The 25,378-nt window shown below is 42.7% G+C and overlaps 1 protein-coding gene across 14 annotated transcripts in view; it reads right to left on the reverse strand.

Moving 5' to 3' along the window:
- CELF2 (CUGBP Elav-like family member 2) overlaps window positions 1-25,378 on the reverse strand; it is a 169,583-nt gene that overhangs the window by 94,943 nt on the left and 49,262 nt on the right. For 9 of the 14 annotated variants that reach the window (XM_023223298.2, XM_023223301.2, XM_023223300.2 and 6 more), the window contains one exon: window positions 22,353-22,435. The exons of the other annotated variants lie outside the window; for them this stretch is intronic. In XM_023223298.2, coding sequence (XP_023079066.1) covers window positions 22,353-22,435 — 83 coding nt within the window. The remainder of the gene's footprint in view (window positions 1-22,352; window positions 22,436-25,378) is intronic. 14 annotated transcript variants of the gene reach the window in all.

Consider the following 25,378-nt stretch of genomic DNA (forward strand, 5'->3'; position numbering starts at 1 on the left):
GGAAATAATGGTGGTGAATCACTGACATTAATGATCTTACATTTTGTGGTGTATTCACCAACTGACACTGCAAAAAATACACTGGAATCTATAAAAGCAATCAAAGTGAAGACCACTCATTGTTGAGTTAGCCAACATTCATGTCCAAAGGCCCTACTATGTGGCTTTGTGTTAACTGCCTGGATTATGCAAGGTCTATTCATCTGGTTTGGAAATTCGGGAAAACACTGTTAGCCTCTGAAGATGCCAATTCCATGATGGAGGCAGAATACGCGATGGAGGCAGAATACGCGATGGAGGCAGAATACGTGATGGAGGCAGCGCTATTTCAAGTTGTTCTTTTATGTATCATGATTCACACAGTAGGCATACAGCAAACTTTGTTTTTTCTTTTTTGACACGGAGTTTCACTCTCAAAAACTCCACGTTGCCCAGGCTGGAGTGCAATGGCGCGATCTTGGCTCACTGCAACCTCTGCCTCTCGAGTTCAAGTGATTATCCTGCCTCAGCCTCCCGAGTAGCTGGGATTACAGGCACCCACCACCACACCTGGCTAAGTTTTCGTATTTTTAGTAGAGACGGGGTTTCACCATGTTGGCCAGGTTGGTCTTGGAACTCCTCACCTAAGCTGATCCACCTGCCTCGGCCTCCCAAAGTGCTGGGATTACAGGCACGAGCCACTGTCAGAAAACTTCCAATCACCATTTGCTGACATAATTTTATAAAAGTGATCTAAGCCAGAAAAAAAAAAAAAAATAGCAGATTTTAGTCTGATAACAACAAAGAAACATAAGTGATCCTTCTCTCATATCCCCTTCTCCCAACCAGGGGAAAAAAGCTACAGTGGAAATAAATTACAACTTTTTCCTGATAGCCATGATATGTGTGACACGCTTAAAACACTGAAGGCACAGTAAGTGCCCACTGCAGTTGTCATCGTCCTCGACTTCATTATTAGTTTGCATCGCACAGGAGATTCCCTGAGGGGAAGGAGAAAAGGTCCCAACTGAAAGCTAAGAGAACACACTGGAAAGAATGGCCTTTCTCGGTCACCTGGGATATATACAGCTAGCAGTGCTCAACTCCATATGCTAATAATCCAGCGATGGAGAAAAACTACAGACCCCAGTATCTGATTTGGGCTTATCAGGCTCCAAATCAGCCTTTGTGCTGTAAAGTTACCACCTATTTACATTTCCATTGAAATCGTACACCAAACGGGGGAAAACCAGCAATATCGCCATTCAGTTCTGGCAAAAAATAAAATAAAATAAAATATTGCAGGAAAACTAGATGACTCTGGGTGGACTTCTGTGAGGGAATGTGGAGTCTGTTATGGTGATGAAGTCATCATTTCTGACAGATGACTCTCATCGGCTGTCAGACAGCATTCCACATCCCCATCTGTAACTTGGCATCCTACTCAGCCTGTGTTACCTTCTGTATATAAAACACATACCAAATCGGAGAAGGTACAGCCTAGCATTTATGACACTCATCAGCTGTGATGAGGTTCTGTGTTTTCATCCTAAATAATAACGCAAGCTTTCATTTTCCTTTATTTAATCTTAAAATTAGAAGAAAAATGAATGGCTTAAAATAGGAGGCATGGACCATGAATGAAAAATAACGGCTATGATCAAAGCGTGAGTGTGCCGCTTTCAGAAGCACTGCTACTCAAAAAAATGGCAATCTTTTCTTAGTATAATTTTTCTTAGAAACATTTTTACTATATTAGTGATAAAGGTGAATAAACTGATGCTGTTTTTTAACCTTCCCATTCAATGTGGCACCCAACCAGCTATTATCTCAGTAGAAGGTACTGTTGTCACTGTGTTCAGCAATGTCATTGTGAACAGGAAATTTCTTTGATAATACTGTAGTTCTTCCCTCTATGCCACTGCACCTTTGTGATATAAGAAACAACGAATCCAGTCAGGTGAGCTCCCACATAAATGCAAAGCAAAACTAGCTTTATTTAAAAGTTTATACCTAGGTTTGTCTAGAGTCCTCTGCTTACATCTGTATGCTTTAATAACAAAAAACTAGAGGGTATAAAACAATTTTAAAAATGGAGATAAATGGAAAGATTCAACGTAAGAAAAGCCTTGTAGGATTATAGTGCTGCTAAGGCTGCACGATGACAGCTACAATTACAACGAAAGACCACGAGAATTGTGTGCGACACTCAGAAGATCACAATCACTACTGATTAATGAGCTCAAATTAAGAGAAAGGTAGGTAATAATTTTCCCTTATCACTAAGTGGGAAATATACTGACATCTTCTCAGCCATGATTCCTTTCTGACTTGTGGAACTGTCTTCCGAAGTCAGTGATGGACACTCCAATACTCATTCTTCCATATGTTCTCCAGATCTTACCCAGGCGCTAAACTAGACAAGCTGCCTAACTGACCAATGCAAAATACACACTGAAATGATAATGCCTGACCTGGCCATTAAAGGCGACTAAAGGTGTGGTTTAATGAGCTGGCGGTTCATTTACATTTCCAATCCTAGATTCTATTACGTTGGTACAAAAGTGATTGTGATTTTTACCATTACTTTCAATAATAGATGCCAACAAATAGTATTCTCTCCTATTTTAAGAGAAACGAGTCTGGTTTAACAAGAAATCATCCTTGTGACATTTGTCTCTGCCCGTGATGCTGCCTGTGGCCTCAGTGCTCACTCAGCCTTCGGTGTCCTCCCCAGTGCCAGCTGTTGTCAGGTGGGGCTCACTGTGACTCAGTTCTCGACATCCTGGGAATCGGGATGAACAAAGCCCCAAAAGCCAGTGAGAGGCTGACCCCCAGCCTCCCTTGTAATCCTCACCCAGCATGGACATGCTTGTGGGGCTGAAGCAGCCCTTGCACCTGGGTCCCTAGTGCCCATTTTCTCCTTGAGGACTTGGTACCCGTGCTGGCCTCAAATCGGGAACAAGTCCCCTCACCTAGATCTTCTGAGCCTCTGCAGGGCTGGACTCTGTCGGGGTTGATCTCTCACACTGCTTCCCAGGATGACCCTACTACTCAGACTCTTCCAGCCACACCCCTGCCTCACCCCATAGGAAATGACCTGAATCTGGGTACCCCACAGAGAACCTGAGAAGCTGGACAGAGACCATGGCTTACGGGGCATCAGCCCCAGGATGGGGGCTGCTCTTCCAGCTTCTCAGACCTCTCACCTAACACTCTGGTGTGGCTCTAAATTTGCTTAATTTTCTACCCCTTGAAATCATCAGTTTAGCTCTCTCTACTAATTTCTTTCCTTCTCATAGACTTTTCTATTTCCACGGCTACAGCCCTAGTGAGGTTTTCATTCCTGCTCACCTAGATCCCCAAAACAGCCTCCTCACCAGTTCTGGTCATTAAAGGGCCTTCCATCTTCTACACCATTGACTTCTTAATCTGTCTAAAACTGAGTCTAGAAATTTTTCTCCCCCACTCAAAAACTTTTACTCATCTGCCAAATTAGTATCCAGCTCCTTGGCATGTATTTCAGGGAATTCTATGCTTTGACCCTCAGCTCCCTTTTCAGGCTTGTTTCGCATTATTCCACCATACTCTCTTCTAGTGGAATCAGGCAAACCCCCAGTCCATGAACTTCTGCTGTGTGTTTATCCACACAATGGCACAATGACCCTTTTCATGCATGTACACACATTTCCTTTGCCAATATAACTGTTCTATGTTTATGACAAAGAAACATCTATACTTCTAGTTAGGTTGAGTAATTGTTGTGAAATTGCTGTTTTTGTAGTTTTAAAACATGGGTTAATAGTGACCGTTTCATATGGTTCAACCTTATATGCTGCATACCAATGAAACCACATTCTCTTCTTTTTCAGAGAACTCATTAAAAGGTCCAAAAAGTTCCATTTTTGTAGACTCTTTCTTTTTTAAGGTTTGGAGAGCTGTCCAGTAATTCATCTGCAGTATTTACTAGTTTCAATTCAAGTTAAATTAAACAGTGACTTGATGACTTAAAACGACACTACCCTCTAAACCAACCATGGAATTGATGAGTGTTTTGTGTACAATGCAAGGCATCCTCCATCTACTCCAGGCAGCTTCCATGCTCTGTTAATGTTATTGATGCTTATCCAGTAATCTCTAGTTTTCTTTGAACTTTAAGACAATCTAAAGCCACCACAAAAATATCCCTCTAACAAGCAAATCCTTAAAATCTCTGGTTCAAAACTAACTTGGAAAATTTAAGCCGACTGTATTTTCTCTTGAACCTTCTGACAGGATACAGGCATTTCATGAAATCAATGGAAAAGCACTATTGAATTTCGTATTCTAATGATCCTCCCATAGCTTAGTTTGTGAGTCCTGAGTTGTCTGAGTTGCTTTGCCAGCCACGTTTATTAATTAGTGTCTAACATTTCCACCTCTCTGCAAGTTGCAACCTCTCATAAAAAATGTATGATTTGATTGGTTTAAGAATGACAACTTCATTTACAACAGACACATAAATACCATACCTCACTTGGCATTCTTTTCCATTCATTTACCTCCATGGCCTTTGGGAATTGTAGTGAGTGAATGAAAACAGATAACTAGGGTAATTTCTCATTCTTATTCACGTTTAAGCAAAAATGATTAAATATCTGTTTTTTTTTTTTCCTTTTAAACAAATGAGGCTGCCTCTCCCACCCCCCCAAAAAAATTCTCTCCTAAAAATAAATGGCAAGTTTTACAAAATGCCTTAAGGGCTATTTCTTATTAGCCCTGTTTAAAATGCGAATCCATTAAACATCTGAGCAAGACATCAGATACTGCTTTCAGCAGCTACATTTATTCATCTCATCTTCTACAGCAGTACTAACTTTGCTTGGTATTTTGCTAAAGAAAGAGCTCTCCTCCAGTGTTGCTCAGTCTTCATGAGTTTGAGTTTAATTTCACTCATTTTGATTTCTACCTTCTACTCTAATGTATGAGGTCGTTCACCAACTTTGGAAATTACTGGTTGGTAGAGTTGAGGGAAATTATGACTCAGTGCAATTGTTCTATAAATATGCTTTATCCTCAAGTTCAATCTTTTAAAGAGTAAATGCAAGGCTTAGGCCTTCAGATACTACCGCATGTAACTGAAGTGACATGGCAAAGGTAACACAGACGAGGAATGTGAGACAAGCATGTGGGAGAGATTTTATGTTAAGGAGTAAAGCGAGAACCCTTTATTGACAGCACTTGACCTGTGGTGACACAGCTTCTACTTTCATAATTTCTAACAACTGTGGACATGTAGCATTTAATGGGGACTTGCGAAGCTTGGCTCTTTATATTCGCTTTGTAGTGGAAAGAACATCACAGAATCGTAAGGTCTGAGTTCGAATTCTGACTCTGCCCCTTGTAAGTATGTCAGTCAAATCACTTGACCTCGTTAAAACCTGGTAAACTCATGTTTGAAGCAGGGATTGTATCAGAAAACTCACTGCATCGTTGTGAGGACTGAATCAAAATATATATGAAAATACACAGTAAACTGTAAAGTGCTATAGGATTGTCAACTCTCTTCTTCATTAAGGATTATAATTAGAGTAAAAAGTGCCTTTTTAACTCTGCATGGCTTCCAATCTCTACTGTGTTTGTTGTGTGTGGAGGGCGGATCTACCTAATGGAAAGGATAGCGATGGGGATGAGGGGATCAAGACCTCCCTCCTTCCTTTCACCCCTACTCACCAGTTTGTAAAAAACTTGAATTATTTTTTATGTTGAAAGAGTGTCTATGAATAAAAGCTGTTCTTGAGAGTTCATCTATTCAACAAACATTTGTCCAGCACCATCTATGGTATGAGGCATTAAGCCGGGCTCTGACAATGTTCCCTCTCAAGGAGTCTGGACCTCAGAACAGGAGCAGCTGAGACGTCAGCAATGGAGGAGAATGAAGAACAGCAAGTGACAGGATAAACTGAAGCGGGTGACACAGTAGATTACAATGAAGCAATGCTCACCTCTACCTTCCCAGGATAAAACACCAAACACGTGTGTGGTATCATACAGCTGGGACACAGCGTATGAGCAAAAATGTCCCAGAAGCTGAAGAAAAAGGTAGCGGCACAGTATGGTGTGTGGATCTCACCCTTTAAACTCAGCAGCCACATCTGATTTTTCTGACACAAGATGCAGCAATGTTCACATACGCCTGTGAGTGTGGGGGGTGATGTAGAATTCTGGTACACCCACCTCTCCCATTCTAGAGATCTAGAACACCAGCAAGCATGGTGATTACAGGGATAACCTCCCAAATCCCCTCACCCTTGCTGTGCCTTTATTACCCCTAATGACAACTGGTGAGTCCCAACTTGATAAAGAGGGAGGAATTCTAGAGGTGCCATTAAGGTAGCATCCTGGATATCTTTGCTGTTGGAAGTGGCAGGGTGGAAAGTTGAGGTGTGTGTAGGAAGAGGGGATGAGGAAGACCATTTCTTGCTTTTGGCCTTGGCTGACCCACCAATTCACTCAAGATGGGCAATACAAGAGGAAGACCTGGTTAACAGTCATTTTAGTACTGGGATTTCCTGTAGACCATTTGAATGGATCTGTTCAACAGCAGATACTGGATATCTAAGTCTGGGGCTTAGCAGAGAAGTCCGATTTTCAGATAAACATTTGGCAGGCAGCAGCCTGTAGAGGTAGCGGAAGCCTGGAGAAGGGATCACTGGGATCTAAAGAAATCATGCGGCGTGAGAAGAAAGCAGTGAAAACAGAACCCGGGGCACATCAGCATTTAAAGGGCAGTATTTGATCACACCCTTTGCTTGCAATCTCTAAAAAAGTACACCCAAGTGCCTGTAACTGAGGAGAAAGTGTTCATTTCTCCTGTGTGTGAAGGCACATGGCTTAAGGTGTCTATTTCTCTTTTTCCCTCAGTTCTGCTCCAATCCAGCCTCTTCAACATTCTGAGCTGTAGCCCAGGCCCACTCTGCCCTTTCAAAAATCAATGTTGGGCCTGGATAGCTGGTGAATTTACTCTTTCATTACTTAGAATTTTCCTGAATTCTAGGAAGGTTTTCTTTCCCGGTAAAGCTTAATGTACACTGGACATGTTTAATAGCCAAATTACAATGAAACTTAGAAAGAGTGTGCCATGTTTAGAGAACAGAGTCAAGATAAAATGCCGATGAACACATCCAAGGAGTCCAAGCTATAGCATCTGTTAACCAAATGCTGTCAAGAGGCTGAAGATCAGGATTAAACAAGACGCCGGGATACTGCTGTGGGAATTGGGAACCTGGCATAACTGACTCTGACGGCCTCACGACAGTCCCAGCACATATGCAGCATGCCCTGCCATCTTTCTTCTCCCATCCATGAATGTGGGCCATCTCCTATCCATGAATGTGGGCTATCTCCTATGAAGCAGATTATGTAAAAATACACAGCACAGTGTGTCCTTGAAATCCATACCATGCACTTCACCAACATCATCAAGGCACATCTCAGGAGGAACTACAAAGATCACCCCAAGAACTGAAGTATCTTCAGCACTGCTCTTTCCCTTCTTTCTAAGTCATGGGAGATTTTACCATTTGTCAACTGGACTGAGTCCAGAGCTCATTTCCACTAATGAGTGGATGCTGTGATTGTGACCACTCGGTCCTGTGGCTGTGTGAGTTACTCACTTCTGATTCTATTTTTTTTCCCCCAAGACCAAAGGTGAAGGAGACTCAAGTCATCTGACTCAGAGACACAGTTGTCACTGATGAAAAAACAATGAGGTTTATGAGTCTCCAAAAATGTGTCACTGAGAGACAGAAGCTATTTTTTAGCTTCAACTATATTAACTCAGCTCTAATTTGATACTGAAACAACAGAAACGAATACAGGAATGTGAGCATGAAAGACAGCAACCATATACAAACTAAGTAGACAGGATTTTTTTTTTTTTTTTTTTTTTTTTCCTGAAGAGTTAATCATTTGGTTGCAATGATTTGGAAAAACAGACACAATGTGTGTGCTTCTGTAAGTTCTGCAGGAACCCTGGTCCTTTTTATCTTCCAGCCCACATACTCCTCCGGATCCCCTTCTCTGCTCAGGGCTGATACTCCATCAAGTTGAAATGATACCCTAGCTTGTCTCCTCCTCCGGGTATATGCTCCCTCTTGTCTTGCCCCACTCTGCTTCCAGTTCCACAAGGATCTTCTAATCACTTCGTTTCTTCTTTGGTCGACCAACTGCAGCTCACTCTCTGATGCTGGTCTAATAAGTAGCAGCTGCTGATTTAGGCAAACGCTTACCATGCTAAGTTCAGGTTTTACGCAGCAACAAATGATTTTTGTCCTTACAGACTACAACCCAGGATGTCTGTTGTACCTACAATAATTAGGAATAACCCACAATGTGAAAAACTTCTCCAGATTCACAAGAAGGAAGAATGAAAAAACAGGAACTCAGAACTCATTCAAGGGGAAATCGTACACTGTTTAGGGCAGATGACATTCTTTTTAAGCCTCCCAAATTGCAAAAACATACATAGACCCAGCATCCCTCATTATGCAATAGTATATTCCACTCTAGCATTCATGTGGTAGTTAAATTTTCTTTGTCAGCAAAAGTCTCTCAAGCTGTGGATAGCAAGAGACACAGGGTAATAAATGCTTTGTTTTCCTGGTAAGGAATTTCAAGTCTGTGATGATGAAACAGTAGGACTCTACACTCCGATGGTTTCTGCAAGGTGGAAATGAGCTGCTGAGTATTACAGATTAACTCTTTGTGGCAGAAAATTGTTCCTCATGCTTTAGAATTAGCTTATTCTGGCCAGAAAAAACTGTGATTAAAATAGCAGCATTTCCATTCATCCCCTTACAGTCTGACACATATTAATTCTACGTTAAGTCCCATTCAGAGATTTCCCACAATTTAGAGGGTGATTGGGAGGGAAAAATCCAGTTGCTCAATTGAGGATGCTGGAAAACCCAGCACGTCCTCACATCTCCGTTAACTTTCTCACCTCCTGTCCTGCATTCAGGCTGCCCCATTCCACCCCACCTTCAGAATGTCCAGAAGGAAACAGGGAGGGTGGCAGACTCTCCAGAGGATCTCTCTTGACTTAGGGACTCAGAGGAGGGAACACAGAAACCCATACTTGCGGGAAGTGTGTGTGCACACACCAACGGGGCTGCCCTACCGTGTACCCTGTGAGGGACTTCCGGGAAAAGAGCATCGGAGAGGCCTTGTTCTCCAGCGCGGCACTTCTCAAACTTTGCTGTATACCCATGTCACCCAGGATTTAGTGTTTTCAATTTAAAAAGAAATTTTAAATTTTAGTTTTTCAGAGTGAGGTCCTGACATAGACGCCTGTGAAATGATGATCACAATCAAGCTAGTTAACGTATCTGTCACCTCACGTGATTATCTCTGTGTGAACGTGTAAGACCCGGGGATCTAGTTCAAATGCAGGTCTTGGGGGAGGGCCTGCGAGGCTGCATTTCGAACACTTTCTCAGATGATGTGACGACTGCTGCTTGGGTACCAAGACTCTGGTGTGCCTGTGGGAAGATGATCACCAGGTCAGAGCGAGTGCCTGTACATCCAGATGAACAGTGGAAGATGAAAAGTTATGTCGCCACCACCTAGCCCCTGGGGTCAATGATGACTCATTCTCTTAACAGACGTTCTAAACCTTGCCTGCACACAGGAATCATTTGGGGAGCTGTAAAAATACTAGGCCGGCCATGGTGGCTCATGCCTGTAATCCCAGCTGTTTGGGAGGCTGAGGTGGGTGGATCACTTGAGGTTAGGAGTTCAAGACTAGCCTGGCCAACATGGCAAAACCCCGTCTCCGCTAAAAATATAAAAACTAGCTGGATGTGGTGGCATGTGCCCATAATCCCAGATACTTGGGAGGCTGAGGCAGGAGAATCGTGTGAACTGGGGAGGTGGAGGTTGCAGTCAGTAGAGATTGCGCTGCTGCAGTCCACCAACAGAGCGAGACTCTGTCTCAAAAAAAAAAAAAAAAAAAGAAAAAGAAAAAAAAAAAAAACCGATGCCAGACTCTTATCCCAAGCGAGTCTTATTTGGCTGTGGTGTGGCCCAGGCATATGTAGTTTTAAAAGCTCCCGAGGGATTCCATTCCTGAGCAGCTGAGGCTGCGAGTCACGGCTCCGGTTTTACATGCAAATAGACTGAAGTACTGAGGACCGCTTTCCTTGGTCTTCATCAGTTCTTTATAAATTCATCTATTTCACATATCATTTTGGGTAAATGGCCAAGAAGAATGTTGTTATTAGGTTTTTGGGTCTTTCCCAGAGAATGGAAATTAGAAAAGGAAAACACCAACTTCAACAGCCTCGGGTCACGGAGTGAAATGCTATGGACAGGCTGGAAATTTGATTCTGGATTTCTGATTCTTTAAAGCGACATGCTTGGCATAATCTTGCAGAGAAATCATGGGGGCCTGGTTTGCTGAAAAGAGCAACAGGCTCGGGGTTAGGAGATGTGATCTGCGCTCACCCCAGCACTGACTGGCGTGACCTTCAGCATCTCACCTGTCCTCCCACCTTTCTGGGCTCCAGTTTCCTCATCTACCAAGTGACGAGCTTGGACAGGACATGCTTCTACAGTCTGTGATCTATAATTCCATCTGGCCTACCTTCCTGCACACGTCTTTCTTCCTCTGTTGACCCACATAACATTCAAAGAAACAGGAGCCGACTGAAATCAGCGACAGGATTTCCTGGGCTTTTGAGTCTCTCTTAAGTATTTTCCTTACTGATGACATTTAGTTTTTGTTAGAGACTTACAGAGTTTTTAAAATCTGGGTAACTCTGCCTTAGGAGTGATTTAGGTTAACTCAGTGATTGAGATTCTCAAATGATAAAATGATGGTTCCAAGTTTTTTTTTTTTTTTTTTTGCGGGGGGTGTGGGTGGGGGTTGTGATTATAGTGCCTCTATGAGCTGCAGAAGACACCAAAGAACTAGTCAAAACCTAGGCTAATGCTCCCACACCTACTTAAATGATACCTTACAAATATTAGTAAACCCTAAGTCAGGTATTAGCAATGTAAGGAAGACAGGATGAGCTTAGCTTCCATTAACTGACAGGTCTCTTTCTTACCATACCTGTATCTAGTTAAAGTAGGTAAATTATTACCCAGAAAAGATGCTCACTGATTTATCAATAGAGACATGCTCTCTCAGAGGTGCAGCCACTTTAACTCTCTTAAAAGTAGAACAGACTTCTAGTTGAAAAGGCAACCAAGTTAGGAAAACTAATTTACTACATTATTATTATTTTTTTTTTACATGAGATCAAGTATATATAAAGTTCTTGGCATAGTTCTGAGGACACAGTAAACACTCAAGAGCTGTTAACTGTTACTACTATTTTTAATACTTGAACATTTAGTGTTATTAAAATTATCTTAATTCTGAAAGCCATTGACAGATATCCATTATGTAGACAAAACATTTATAAGCCAAAATACGCTAGAAACATCCTGAGGTTCTGTGACTACTGTTCTGATATTTACTTAGCATATAACATATACGCAATGATAGCAATTCATTTTCTCTTTCCGAATCCCTGTGACTTCTTGACTACACTGAGCCCCATATGCTACTTAACGTGAACTACCTGCACGGTTTCCTGGCATGTATTTAAATACACACTCTTCTGAGGAAACGATGATACCATCTATGTGCTGGCAAGTACACAAAGTGTGGAATGTCACTGATTAAAATACAACCGGTGGCCCACAGTCACTCAGTTAAGCCTCCAGGAGAGGAGATGAGTTTGCAGGAGCCTATCCCTTTGTTCTCACTTGGTACCCCCTGTCCCTGATGGGTGACAGTGTTGTAGAAAGTGCCAGCCTAGAGATGGCAGAGAACTACCTGGTCTAACCCAAGCTGCCAGCAGCCACCGTGACATCGTTAGCTCTGACTGTTGTAACTAAGATAGAGGTAGTCTGAGCTTCTGGCTCATGATACATCTATCATTTAGATTCCAGCAGAATCTAACAGCAGATAACAGCAAAAAGCACAATGTGATGGCTAGACAGAGCCAACCCAGAACTGGCCCTAATATCCCTGTCAGTGCTCAGCCTTTGATCCTAACTGGCCTAGGAATGTCCAAGCTTCCAGCACTTCATGCAGAGGCACCCCTGGCACCTGTCTTCCTCTGCCTTGACTTTGCCGTGATGGAGAGAGCAGCAGCACTGTCTCATGGGGCCATATTCATCCTGCTGCGCCATCTGTGGTGTGGGCTGCCTGGTTCTACCTCTCAGTGCCCTGGTTTGTGGTGGCAAGTCTGGCCCCTTGTCGGCAGCAGCAGATTCAGAAGCTTAGATGGTCATGCAGACTTGACTGCTTGGACCATCACGTCCTCATTAATAAAACAATAGGGTAGAAGAGTTACTTTCTAAAGGCATCCGGGTGTTTTCAGGGCAGCAGGGTGTGACAATGGCAGGTAGGCTGAGGTTTCCGTTTGTTTCACAACCTCGGTCCCTTGTCCTGCTGCCTAATGCTTGGGGTTGCAGGTAACAGAGTCCTGCTCACTCTTCCAGGGTAAGCCTCCATACTCTGCTCTTCCGCTGTCTGTGGAACACGGAAGCAAAAGCAATGGTGAGGAAAGCCGGATGGAGACAGGCATTAAAATGCAGATTGTGGGCCGGGCGCGGTGGCTCAAGCCTGTAATCCCAGCACTTTGGGAGGCCGAGACAGGTGGATCACGAGGTCAGGAGATCGAGACCATCCTGGTCTACACGGTGAAACCCCGTCTCTACTAAAAATACAAAAAACTAGCCGGGCGAGATGGCGGGCGCCTGTAGTCCCAGCTACTCGGGAGGCTGAGGCAGGAGAATGGCGGGAACCCGGGAGGCGGAGCTTGTAGTGAGCCGAGATCGCAACACTGCACTCAGCCTGGGTGACAGAGAGAGACTCCGTCTCAAAAAAAAAAAAAAAAAAAATGCAGATTGTGGACTGGGACTGAAGGTCTGTGGATGCAGATAAAGAAATGCACCCTAATGACATGAATGTCAATGAGATGATGCTGGTAAAGCTACACTCCTCTGAAGAAAGATGGTGCATTTATAATCACTTCACAAACCAGTACCTCTTACAGTAATGGCTGTCTTCGATGTACTGCTTTCTCTTAGAAAGCTTCATGTCAGTAACCTCACACCCAAAAGTCTCCAGCAAACACCTTGCCTCGCTTGCTGAACGTTGTTCAGGACCTGTGCCTGTGCAAGGGAACATGGCTTCCCGTTTCGGGCAGAGCTGCAGCCAGGGGCCCTGATGCTCCTGCTGTGGCAGGGCCAGCTCGTGTGTGTGTGTGTGTGTGTGCGCGCGAGCGTGCACACACGTGTGCATGTGTGTGGCCACTGCCTGCCCGCTGACTTCTAGGTTCATGCTGCTGCACCCTGTCTGCAGCTCCGTGCCATCTGACACAGCCATAACTGTCATGGTCCCACCTTTCCACATCCATGATGAGCTGCAGCAGTGGGGCAGGACTGAGGATTTAGATTTATCTTGTGACAGTGCCCAAGGGGCAAATGTGGTCCTTCTAAAGCTCTCCACTTGCCAGGACCACTTGTCGGGACCGGCAAGCCTGCACCCAACACAGAGCAGAACAGAAAGTTCCTTGGCTTACAGTCCAGACATACTGGTTCTACCCAAACTGCCTGTAAAGTCAGGTGCCAGGTGTATAACCCCAAACAAGTTACTCATCTTTGAGTTTCAGCTTCCTTGTCAGTAAAACAGGGTATACAGCAGGTGTCCTGTGGAGTTGTGAAAATTAAACCACAGCCATGGAGCCTCCCCGTGGCAACCCGTAAAGAGGAGCTACTTCCTTGACGGTGACCATTCCTGTTGTGCTGTGCTGGCCTCTTAAGCCACGCCCATCCCACCCTACAATGCAGTGAGCAAGACACCTAAATCCACCACCATAAGGCCAACCCAACTGGGGAGTCCTAGAAACTGCGACTTCTAATTCCAGTTCCATCACTGCTTTGCTAAGGGAGCTCAGAGAAGTTAATTAAATCTCTGGCACTTCAGAGATGTCCTCAGTATAACAAGGTGAATGCTATCGTTACATCACCTGAAATATTTTTAGAAGGGATAACAAATAAACAACCCCATAAAGCCATTTACAAACACAGAGGAGTCACCTACCCATGTTAGCAGAGGACAGGAATCAAACAGACAGAAAAAATCCACCAGTAATCCTGAAACCTCGTTACGTTAAACACCCTTTCTTGTCAAACCAGGGCTACAAACAAGGAAATAAACGGACTCGTCCGAGTCCATCCTCTTGCCCTCTGTTTTCTGTTTCCTGGTGGAAAAATTCTGAGTACTAAGCTCCCTGTCGGTTCTCAACCACAGAATAATCCAGATTTGTTTACGTAAAGTACTCTAAAATGACTAACCCATCACAGAACCAAGTCAAATCACAGTATAGAGATTTTTGTTAAATAGGACATGGACAGCAGAGTTTTGCAAGATTGGAAAGAGCCACTCGGTGCAACCATTGTGTTTTGCAGATCAAGTACAGAAGGCATTTCAAGCACTTTTAAGGCTAGAGGAGGAGGTGATGGCAGCACAAATATGTGTTTTGAGTGTTAACAGGAAGTAATGACAGGCAGGGACAATGAGGAACGTGAAAGAGAGCCTTTGCCACAGTGTGCCTTTCTGCGATCTCCACATGCGCTGTTTACCGTCTATCCTTTCATCTCTGTGGCCGGCGGGCAGTGAGCTGTGAGGGTATGGCCCTGAAATATTCCTTCATTATCAAACCAACTTCAACAGCTTATGTCATAATACTAATGAGACTTCCCAGGCACCTGTGTGCCATGACCATTTACGGCTGAAACAAGGGACAGATGAAGCTTCTTTCCCTCCCCACACCGCCCTCCTGTAAGTGTCCAGCGCACTTCCCTGCACAAACCAGACCACATCCAGCAGAGCCCTGACTCCCTCTGATCCTGGCCTCGGCTCTCCCCAGCTCAGCCATTCTCTATTTCCTAGTGTATGGGGGGAAGAACCTTGGTGTTCCTGGGAGAACTCTCTCCACACCTATCCATGCCGTACACTTTTTGTGTGGCCTAAAGTTCTATGCTCCAAACTCAGGAGCGCATTTCACCTGGATGTCGTCTCCTAAGTTGCACTCAGCTGATGTCAAAGATTAAAGATCTGTCCAGCCCGATACGACATCCTCAGAGAGGAGTTCTCATGGAAACCCTACACGCTAGCGAGAGAATTTGGATAATTTTCTAGGTACATTTCAAACTTTTCCTTCCATCATTTGATTATCGTAGCTCACTCCTTCCTCTGTAATTCCATACAGACCTTTAATCAAATTCATGGATCCCCCGCCTCCCTCACAATCGTCTTTTGAAATCCTATCAACCTTTGGGGAACTAAGGTCGACGTAAGTGAACTGCATATTCCCAGTTTAATCTTGTGCTGTCGTAGAGAAATGATTATCTCTGAAATCTAACTATGGCTTCATTTTGCCATTGTACCATCCTACCATCCCCTCACGAGATAATAACGAGATACCAGTATCCCTCAAGCAATGACACGAGGCACTTTTACAAATCTGATCAGGCACCAGTGCCAGCGCGTTAACACACTCTCTCACACAAGCCCTGGCAGCAGTCCTATTAATTAGGGATATAGCTGCTGAGACTATGTTGTTTGCAGAACTAAACATTGCCTTCCACTGGGTTCTGAGGCCAAAAATGGTGTGGCGATTCCCCGCTGTAATCCTGTGCTGGCATTTTCAACTGTGCACCACTGAAGAATCATACATTTTCTCTCATACAATTCCTTATACTGAGTAGGCCATGCTTGAAAAGTAACTCGTTTTTTATTTTAGTCAAAGCCGTACGTAAATAACTGCCCATCAACATTACTGAATCAACAGACTGCCAGCCAAAAGCAAAACAACCCGCTATTCAGGTAGGGTGTAAAACTTTATGGTGGGTGAAACAGACAATTTGTAATGGCCTTTTATTAAGTATTAAAATATACTTTTCCATTTCCCTGGGGCCTGGGCTTGCAGACTCGAACTCACTGGGCCCAGGATTTCCTTCCACCCTCCAACTTCCTCTCCTGGGTCTACACCGCTGAGCTGTGGCCAGGCGTGGCCGAGCCTGGCCACAGCCTGGCCGAGCCTGACTTGCACCTGGCCGAGCCTGACTTGGGGCTGGGCATACTGCTATGGCTCCTGCAGAGGAAAGGGGCGTCTGTACCCCCAAGGACTCCTCCGGAGCTCCCCCTGCTACTCTCTGTCACAGTCCTTAAAAGGTCATCTCCAAGAGAAACAAAGTCCTTATTTCGTTTGTTTGGCTTCTATTTGTATGAGATTTGAGTATTATCTGAAAACACAGATGGCAGGGAAATGGTTCCTCCTAGGCAGTCCCATGAGGCCAAATTTCTCAGCTCAGGCCAAATTCTGCAAATGGAAATCTGAAGCATCTGCACCTAATGGATGTCCCGACTGACGCATTCCACAGAATACATGTGTGGAATACATGTATGTTCCACACGTTTACATGCTGGGGCACTCCACAAGGAGAGTTCACACCTACACAAATGATGAGGCAGACACAGTGCCTTGAGGGGCATGTTTCCTCAGGGCTCAGGAGGCTCCTCAGGCAGTGCCTCGCTCAGCCCCAATGGTGAGGATGCTGGGAAGCGGGGCTCACCATCACTGCACGGCCGTTTCTCAAGCACCCTCTCTAACACGCACCATGAATCTGCCATGATCCAGACTCAAAGCACCCATAAACAAAGAATTATAATTATACCAAGGAACTGAGATCGTTGGTGAAGCCTCAAATAAGAAAGTTCACTACAAAGTCATTGAGACTAGGCTGGGAGGCTGCACAGAGAATGGGGAGGACTTTAAGTTCCATCTTCCTGCATTTATTTGGACTGACATTCACAGGTGTACGTGTGGAAGGTATGTTTACAGGCATATAGACAGATATAGATCCGTGTTAACAATTTGTATCACTAAATGCACATACATGCGATCACATGTCTACATTCACTTATATTTTGGAACATTTGAAATATTTTTAGGCATAATTATCTTTTTTAAGAAAATTAAAACTGTAGGCCTTAGGAAATATTTCATTATAAAAACTAACTTATTCGGGCATTCAATATGTAAGAGCTACTTACTAAACACGTACCACGTGTGAACATGGTGGCAGGCTTCGTGTTTTGGTGATTTGGTTATAAAGGGCATGGCTGCTACTACAGTATTCCCTGGTATCTAGAACAGTACCTGGCAAACAATAAACGTTCAATACGTGGTTGCTGAAAAAAGAAATGCATCAGCGCTCTGTGTGCCCCACATGGCACAAGACTTCAAGGACTCAAATCTGTTCATACAGATGTTTCCGTTGTTTTCCATGATAAATTTAAACCAAAGTCATCTGAGAAAAAATACTCTAACTTGGTCCACTTAGGCTTTGATTCCAATGGGATGGTTTCAGGAGAAATTTCTCTGACACAATGAGATGAGGTTTGAGAGATTTTATGGCAAAAGTAATAATGATGATGACAATGATAAAATGATGATAATCATGGCTCTGACAACAAAGGCATTCGTACCTCTCAGTAAGTAGGAGAGGTGGTTCAAAGAAAATGAACACCTCAAAATGCATTAAAATGGGCAAGCGACATTTGGCCCTAGAGTCAAGCTTTTTTGCTGAAGGCAGTAACAAACGGCAGCACTCCACTAGGAAAGAATACAGGGGCCGATTCCACGGAGAGCGGAGTGAAACCTGCCTGGGAGGAAGGTGCCTACCCACACGGGTCCATTATCTCTTCCAGGGTAGGCCAGGAAGGGGCCCATTCACTCCACCTGGGTGAACACACTTGTCCCAGGAGGCCATTTCCCTTCCTGCCTCCTCCGATTGGATCAGGCTCATTTGTTTTTCTACCCCAGATCTCCGGCAGTCCTCGCTCACCTTGCATGGGTTATCATAAAACATCTTTCGGCACGCTGCTGCTAAAATGGAGCACTCTAAACAAATGTTCTCTTAAGGCAGTAACTCCTTAATATAAACTGCATTTAATAAAACTGGTGGTGATTCTACAAAGAAATGGGTAAGGCATATTCAGAGAAGATGTCTGGAAGAAATTTGCAATTAATATTTTACAAGACATTTAGATTCCACAGTTTCCTCCTTGCTGTTAAAATTTAAGAGGTTTTTCAAAACTGTATTCCCCTCTGTTATTACATCCTTAATTAAATTAATTTAAAAAGTGAATGCTCTAATGATACTGCTGTGGATTTCAATCCAAAAGTCTTATTACTAGAGACAATATGTGTTAAGACCTTGAAGAGAGAATGGCACCCAGCACACTGCTGACACCACCAGCACAAGGATATTTGGCCCTGACATCTGATTATTGAAAAGATCTTGGTAGTTTTTCTGGGCCTCAGTTAAGTCTCTATTTTACTTTTTTAATTGAGCTAAATTAGGTCAACAAAAACAAAATGAAAATCTTGCAAGTTGCCTTGATAAGGATGTCCCTCTGGGAGACACAATGGCAGATAATGACATTTCTACTGAAGAAACTACCAGTTAGGTTGTGCCTAGATAAAACCCTCAAGAAGGGATGCTTTCTTTAACCACAAGCTGACATATCTTCAAAGCAGGGGCAACCAAAATTAGTCCAAAAACTTAAAAGGTCCAGCAGTGGGAAAAGTCAGCCTAACAAGGCACCAAATCCAAAGGCTTCTCAGGTAGCCCAGCCTGTGCAGATACACTCACAATATTCTCTTCAGGCTATAAAAGGCTGTACTTACTAGGGATCTCAAGGATGTGTCTGTGTGGTGGAATGGGTATTCCGTCTGCAGCAGAAAAGTATGAAAACACGAACCATGTAAGTATTAATTACCTGTCTACTGTCCACCCTTCCAGCTAGATTAGCTAGAGGCCCCCCTGGGCTCGATCCCTGCTACTTCCTGCCAATATCTAGCTTAGAGCTAAGCACACTGTAGGTACTCCATGATCATCTGGGATTAATCTCATGAGCTGTCAGTAATTAATAAGGCACTGTACCTAAAATTTCATCTGCTGCTGAAGCATCCAGCAACCACTCTAGAGGAGATGCATGATCAAACCAAGGGAATGACTCCCAGACTCAACCCTTGCTCTGTGTTGAACTGTTGAATTTGCTTCCTTTATGATTGCCATTGTATTTCTAGGGTTTATGTTGAGAATTTCAGGGGATGTAAAACAGAGTGTCTTCTTTGGTTGCTCAGTAAGAGGCAAGTTTGAGAAACGTGTCTTGAATGATTTTGCACTGCTCAGTAAGAGCCCTGATCCTTCACCTCAATCTGGGAGTCGTTCCCCCAGCCCCATGTCAAGGGTTTCCAAAATTCATTCATGGCATGTAAAGGAGGGTGCCTTTAAATCAAAATCTTATGGCCGACACATTCGATTGCACAACAGACTGTCCTATCAACTCGTTTCTGCCTCCTGACTGACCAAGTTCTTTGTTTCCCTCAAGAAAGAAAGATGGTGCATACAGAGGAAAGCAAACTCCCAACATCAATCAAGCTTGGATGCATAATAAAAGTTCCCTATGAAACAAAACATCAACTGCAAAAGAAAATTACATAGGAAAAAAACCCTAGCATTATTTGATCTTATTTTAAATAGAAAGTTTTGGACACTTTAGAAAAAAGGCAGCAAGTGACTTTTTAATGGATTTTATCCACAGGAAAATGATTACAACCAGAAAAGCTTTAAAGTGTCAGCTGGTGATGCATTTTTTCTTTATCCCTTTTATTTTTATTCAGAAAGAAATTGAAGGCATATGGCAAAGTGCATCATTAATTTCTTATTAATTTCATAATATGAAGGCAACCAGTTAAAATAGTAGTGTACAACTTTAAATTACCGAACTCACTTGGTATTTAATGAGAGATTTAGCGCAGCAGGGTCTCTGTTAAATTAAGTTGTGCCTTCACAGCACAGTGGGAAAACAGGTGTATATTGGTTTAGAATTATGGAAATGTTGACTAATTCCAAGGCTTGTAATCAAACAGCAAGGTACCCTGTAATATTTTTTTCTTTCAAGAATATGCATTAATCTTTTATGTCTGGTCCCATTTCTTTCTGTCCACCAAAGACTCACACAGCTAAAAAGGAAACACTTTCATGTTTTTCCTATAGCTGTTAGGGGTAATGTGTACTGGACAAAGCTGTACATAAACGCAAGATGTGAAACTCTATCCTCATTTACCATATTTGAGATGGCAAATGTAGCAAGTGTGTGCACTGGAAAGGCTATCAGCCTTACAAATCAGATCTGACTTTTCAAATTTTCCTTCAACCTGCCTCAAGTAATTTGGCGTATGAAACTAGATAAGGAGAAAACCAAAAATAATCCACCAACTTTTCTAACTCCCAAATTATCGTCCTTGACAGTGGGTCTGTAACGTCACCTCCCCTGAATTCTACATGCAGAATTTTTAGGAAGAAAAGAAATAACATAGGTATAACATTTAAAAAATATAAAACGTGTTGTTTTCTAAGAGTCAGTGTAAGAATACCAAACAGAAGCATACTCATAAGTCACTTTTACGTATTTCAACATGCCCCATTCATTATATTCACTCTGGGTTTCTTGAGCGCATCCTTGACTATGAAGTTTGCGTGCTGGGAGCTGTGTTTCTAGTGGAGGGATAAATACCTATTCACTAAGCTCTGCATTCATTTAAAGTATGATGTGACTTGGCATCAAACTACACTATACCTTAAATGCTAAATAAACAACAGCTCACCATCTCAAGTAATTTTAAAAAACACACCTAGAAGGGATTCTGCATGCTAATTACTGGAAAGCATTTCTTTTTAAAAGAAGAAATACAAAGTGGTCTTTGGGTCTGATTAAGAGCCTGGGAAATAAAAATTATTTTCATCTATTATTGGCTAAGTCAGTAAATATTTGTCTTGGCTCTTTCATTCCATAACGTGACCCAACACTGCAATCTACTAGAATCTGTGTTAAAAAAATCCATTTACATGAAGAATGCAGATAAAATAATAGTATTTTTTAAAGTCACTGAGCAAAGCACTTAGACTCAATAAAAGCAGTTTTACTAAGAACCACCTTAGTGGTTTCAGAGAGAAGCAGTGAAACTGGGCGGGACCATTGTGGGCCCACACACCTGCTTTTTCCAACCTTCTATTCTTTGATTTCCTTGCATACGAAGGGGAATGCCAAAGTAATATGATTCGAGATCAAGGTTCATAATTTATGACTTTTGGGTGATGAAGAAGCTCATGTTGTGAGAATCTTTAGCTGAGCTTTTTGCCACTACAATCTTGTATCATGGATGAGTCTAGGATGAATCAAACAAATGCAATCTTTTCTAGAGGCCTACGGGGGTTCAATGGTTATGTTTGCATGTGTGGATGTGTACAGACACACAGGTGTTTGTGTATGCATTCAGAGACAAGTAAACGACACAAAGGTAGAATTATACCCTGAAAACATTAGGGACATTATCTTATCTTTCTCTTATTCTTATGAAACCAGGTTTCAATAAAATCATTATCCTTGCACTGGTTACCACAGGTGCTTCATTATAACAAATGCATGTCATTATGATCTTGAATGAACTCATCACTGATATGTGGGTCAATGGGGAAAACATTCAAACAGCATCAGGAAATTGCTAATAGCATGAAATATATAAAAGTGCCAGAAAATCCTTTAGAAAAATGGTATTCTGGTGTTCCTACATGCAACATCGGTTCATTTCTGGTGAACTGTGCCAACTATCAAATATTACTGGGAAGGAAACGGAGAAAAAATTGTCAGCTTTGTTATTTTCTGTCCTGTATCAACATGAAGCCACAAATTGGGCATTAAAACATTGACTTTGTTAACCACCATTGACTGTTTAGAAACCATTAGGAGGCTTAATATTATGGCTGTACAGGGTACATTTTGTCCTTTCAAAAGAAAATCTAAAGATAAAATTTGAAAAGGAGCTCCTGGTGAATAAAAGCTTTTTCTTTTCCATTTGCTTCTCTTGTGTGTGTTGGGTTTTTTTTTTTTTTTTTCCTTTTAAAATCTTAGCCCACCCAATACTCTTTGGCAGCCGCGGCTGCCCAGTGGGGTCACTCTGATTTTCTAACCAGGGGACGCACTATTGGACAATGCCTCCCGTCAGTGTTAACGCCAGCGCTCCTTTATGGGCTGGCCAGCTGGTGTGGCTGCTGCAGGGAACTGGGGGGTCAGCACACACTCCTCAAAAGACCAAAGTCATTTTTGGCACTAAGAGCCCATAACTAGAACCTTCAGTTGAAAGGACCATTTTCAAGCAATAAAGTGATTCTGGTACAAAAGTAAACCGACTCACCCCAGGTAAAGTTTTAATATTGTGCAGTGCATTCTGGGCCTCAAGTGCAGCTTTTCTTGTATAAAATGTTACGAAACAACAACCTACAGAGAGAAATGAAAAGGTTTTAGAAATTTCTGTGAATGCTTTGCTTAGATATAATGGAGACTGTGGCGAACAAATAATCTACTTAAAAGGATGCACAATTTAAAAATAATAAAGCGTATGAGAACAGCAATAACAACATCTCAAGCATTTACACAGTACCTTTTCATCCTAAATCATATTTATTAGCTTTACCCACGTTGGAGATCAATTCCTGACTCCGTGCCTCACATCACTGGAATACAGCTATTCAGGAATGAGGGTGGGAGGTGGTGGAGGAGTGGGTGAGGTGTGAAAGGGCCCTGTGTTATAGCGCCTACATGAAAAGAAGTATTTAATCACAATAACAACAGCACAAGGTTACATTAATTATAATTTTCTTAAAGTGTATCTCCAGAACATCAGGCTTTTGAAAGACTTTCTAAACTCAAAGTTTCAGACAACTGGATTATAAGCTTCTTAAAAGCTGGGATAGTGCATTCTTCTTTATCTCTACCACATTACATGATGCAAAGTTCTGTACATATGACCCTCAATACTCGTTTGCCAACATGGAAGACTGTATTTTAACTGGTTTAGAAATTAAGCTACAATACAGGTGGGTACATGTCCAAACAGATGTTAGTGGACTCTGGCCCATGCATTACATATGGCTGCGGCATACAAACTGGCAACATTTAGATTCCTCCTTTCCAAGAGCCTGTGGGAGTCCCCGGCCCTTCCGGGCAGGCCAGCATATATCCTTTTCAAACCAACCTCCTCCACCAAAGAAAATGGTATGGAAATCCTAGACCATTCCCTATGCGTCCTGGAAGAGGGCTTGCACCTTCTTCAACTTGTAGATAAAGATACTGGCTATTTGTTCATTAATATACAGTTTCTCAGCACAATAAGTTTGGGAAAAAGAGGGTAGGACAAAAACTCCTGAAATTTAAGAAACAAAGATGCTAATCTTTGATCTGGGATGTCTTTGGTGAGTGGTTGAGGAAAAAAGTAAAGTGATGCACTCACCAAGACTGTAGGTATTTTATCTTGGTTTTACTAAAGGAACATAATGCACGGAGCCAGACAGGGGCCAGAAGAGCTTTGAGAGGTGCTCCCATTCCAGGGGGAAAATAAAGTATAATCTCATTCATACAAGATTCTGAAAGACTTCTAAGATTCTTCCTCATTTGGAAGAGAAATTTGGAACCTCGTCATTTTACACTTGATTTAGTTAGAGTCTACTGACGGTCAATATATACAAAACCTTTGCCTTTTGGACAGGGTAGACTATGACCATAGCATCTTGGCATTTGAAAAACTCCATGCATCCAAGGATCAGAAACTCTTCAAATGTATCACTTGAATGAAGGGAACTGAACATTATGACATTTCTTTAAAGAATCAAGCTGAAGAGACTGACCATTTTCACGAGCATCTTATTTCAGCTCCTTTGAGGTCTTTGACCAGAATCCACTTGGCTCTGCTTCTTGACGGTAGATTTTTTAGTGAACCCATCAACTTCACTAGTGAGTTCAGCTTCACTGGTGCGATGTAAGCCTCAGAAAAGCCATAGGAATTGCTTCATGCCAAGGAATAATTTCCAATAAGAAACTAACATCCTAGCTTCCAGTAACCATGTTTAGAAGAAAAATACCAACCATGTCTCATCAGGCTTGGTATACAAAGAAAAACAGGACAAGCCTTCCTAAATGCTTCTAGCAAACATGGTCTCAGCGAGTTCTCCTTTCCCCGTCCTGGGCTTATGGCATTAGTTTCTGGATAAGGAAGCAATGGGGAAGTTCTAAAATACCACCTCATTTAATAATCACGGTTTCAAAAAAAAAAAAAAAAAAGCAGAATCTGATACTTTTAGGCAGGTAACTTTTGGGGCTGAGATGTTTAAAAAGAGAAGATTTAGGGATGCAGCAGTTTACTGGCTGAAATAAAGGAAATTATGAAAGAGTAAGTTCAGGAGATGAAAAACCGATGCCAGTTTGGCCACGCCAGAGCCAAGAATGAAGAGTTTAGGTTGGCCTAGAAGAACAGTGGTATGACAGGGAACATGAAAATAGAGTACTAAACAACGCTAAGATAAAAGCAACAAGGAACAACGATGACGTAAACGGAGTGAATTGTGTGTACTTCTGTGTGAGCAGCTGTGGAGAGTTTTGACCAATGTACAGCAGTCTCAGCGATAAAGGGAACACTCCTGCCTCAGACACCCAAGCAAAATCCCTGCCATGGCCCGCTGCCTGAGAGCCCACCAGGAAAGTATAGTCCATTTGCTATTTACATATTAAAACATGACCCTTGAGGAAGGAGACATTTCATTGTTCCCAGTTATTACAGCTTAGTGTGATTTTAGCTACTTTAAAGGGTCTTCCTCTTGAACAAAGTTCTTAGTGAAAAGAAGGTGGGTGGCTTTGTTTTTCAGAAAGGGAGAGACTGAAGCTGGTATCTGAGCAGGGTGGGATGGCAGTTGAATAGGAGAAAGGAAGGATGAAAGCATTCGAACATACAGAAGAGCAGATGGGAAGATCCCCAAGATCTCAAATGCTTTCTAGTTTCATCCAAGGTTCACCCTGCCTTTACAACTAGTACTGTGAAGTCAGCGACTTATCACTAAAGATCTTCTTCCAACTATCCATAGCTCTTAAATGTTTCAGTTAAAAGTGTATACTCATCTAAACAAGTATTCTTTAAGATCATGCCAAGAGCAGCTCTAGTTCCAGTGTGACACACAGGATACTACAGGCAACACTGCTAACGTGCCTTACCGCTCATCTGTGGGACCCGAGAGCCGAGCCCCAGCACAGCTCCACAGGTGCCGTGTTTGGCAGGGAAGCCTGGAGCCTTTGTGCCGATTCCAAAAGGGGATCCCATCTCCAGGTGGGCAGAGCTCCTTGCTCGTCCATGGCTTGATAAGCCCATCCCAGCCTGGATTTCTAACTCCATTC

This window comes from Piliocolobus tephrosceles, chromosome 9 (assembly GCF_002776525.5).
Source record: "Piliocolobus tephrosceles isolate RC106 chromosome 9, ASM277652v3, whole genome shotgun sequence".
Taxonomy (NCBI): domain Eukaryota; kingdom Metazoa; phylum Chordata; class Mammalia; order Primates; family Cercopithecidae; genus Piliocolobus; species Piliocolobus tephrosceles.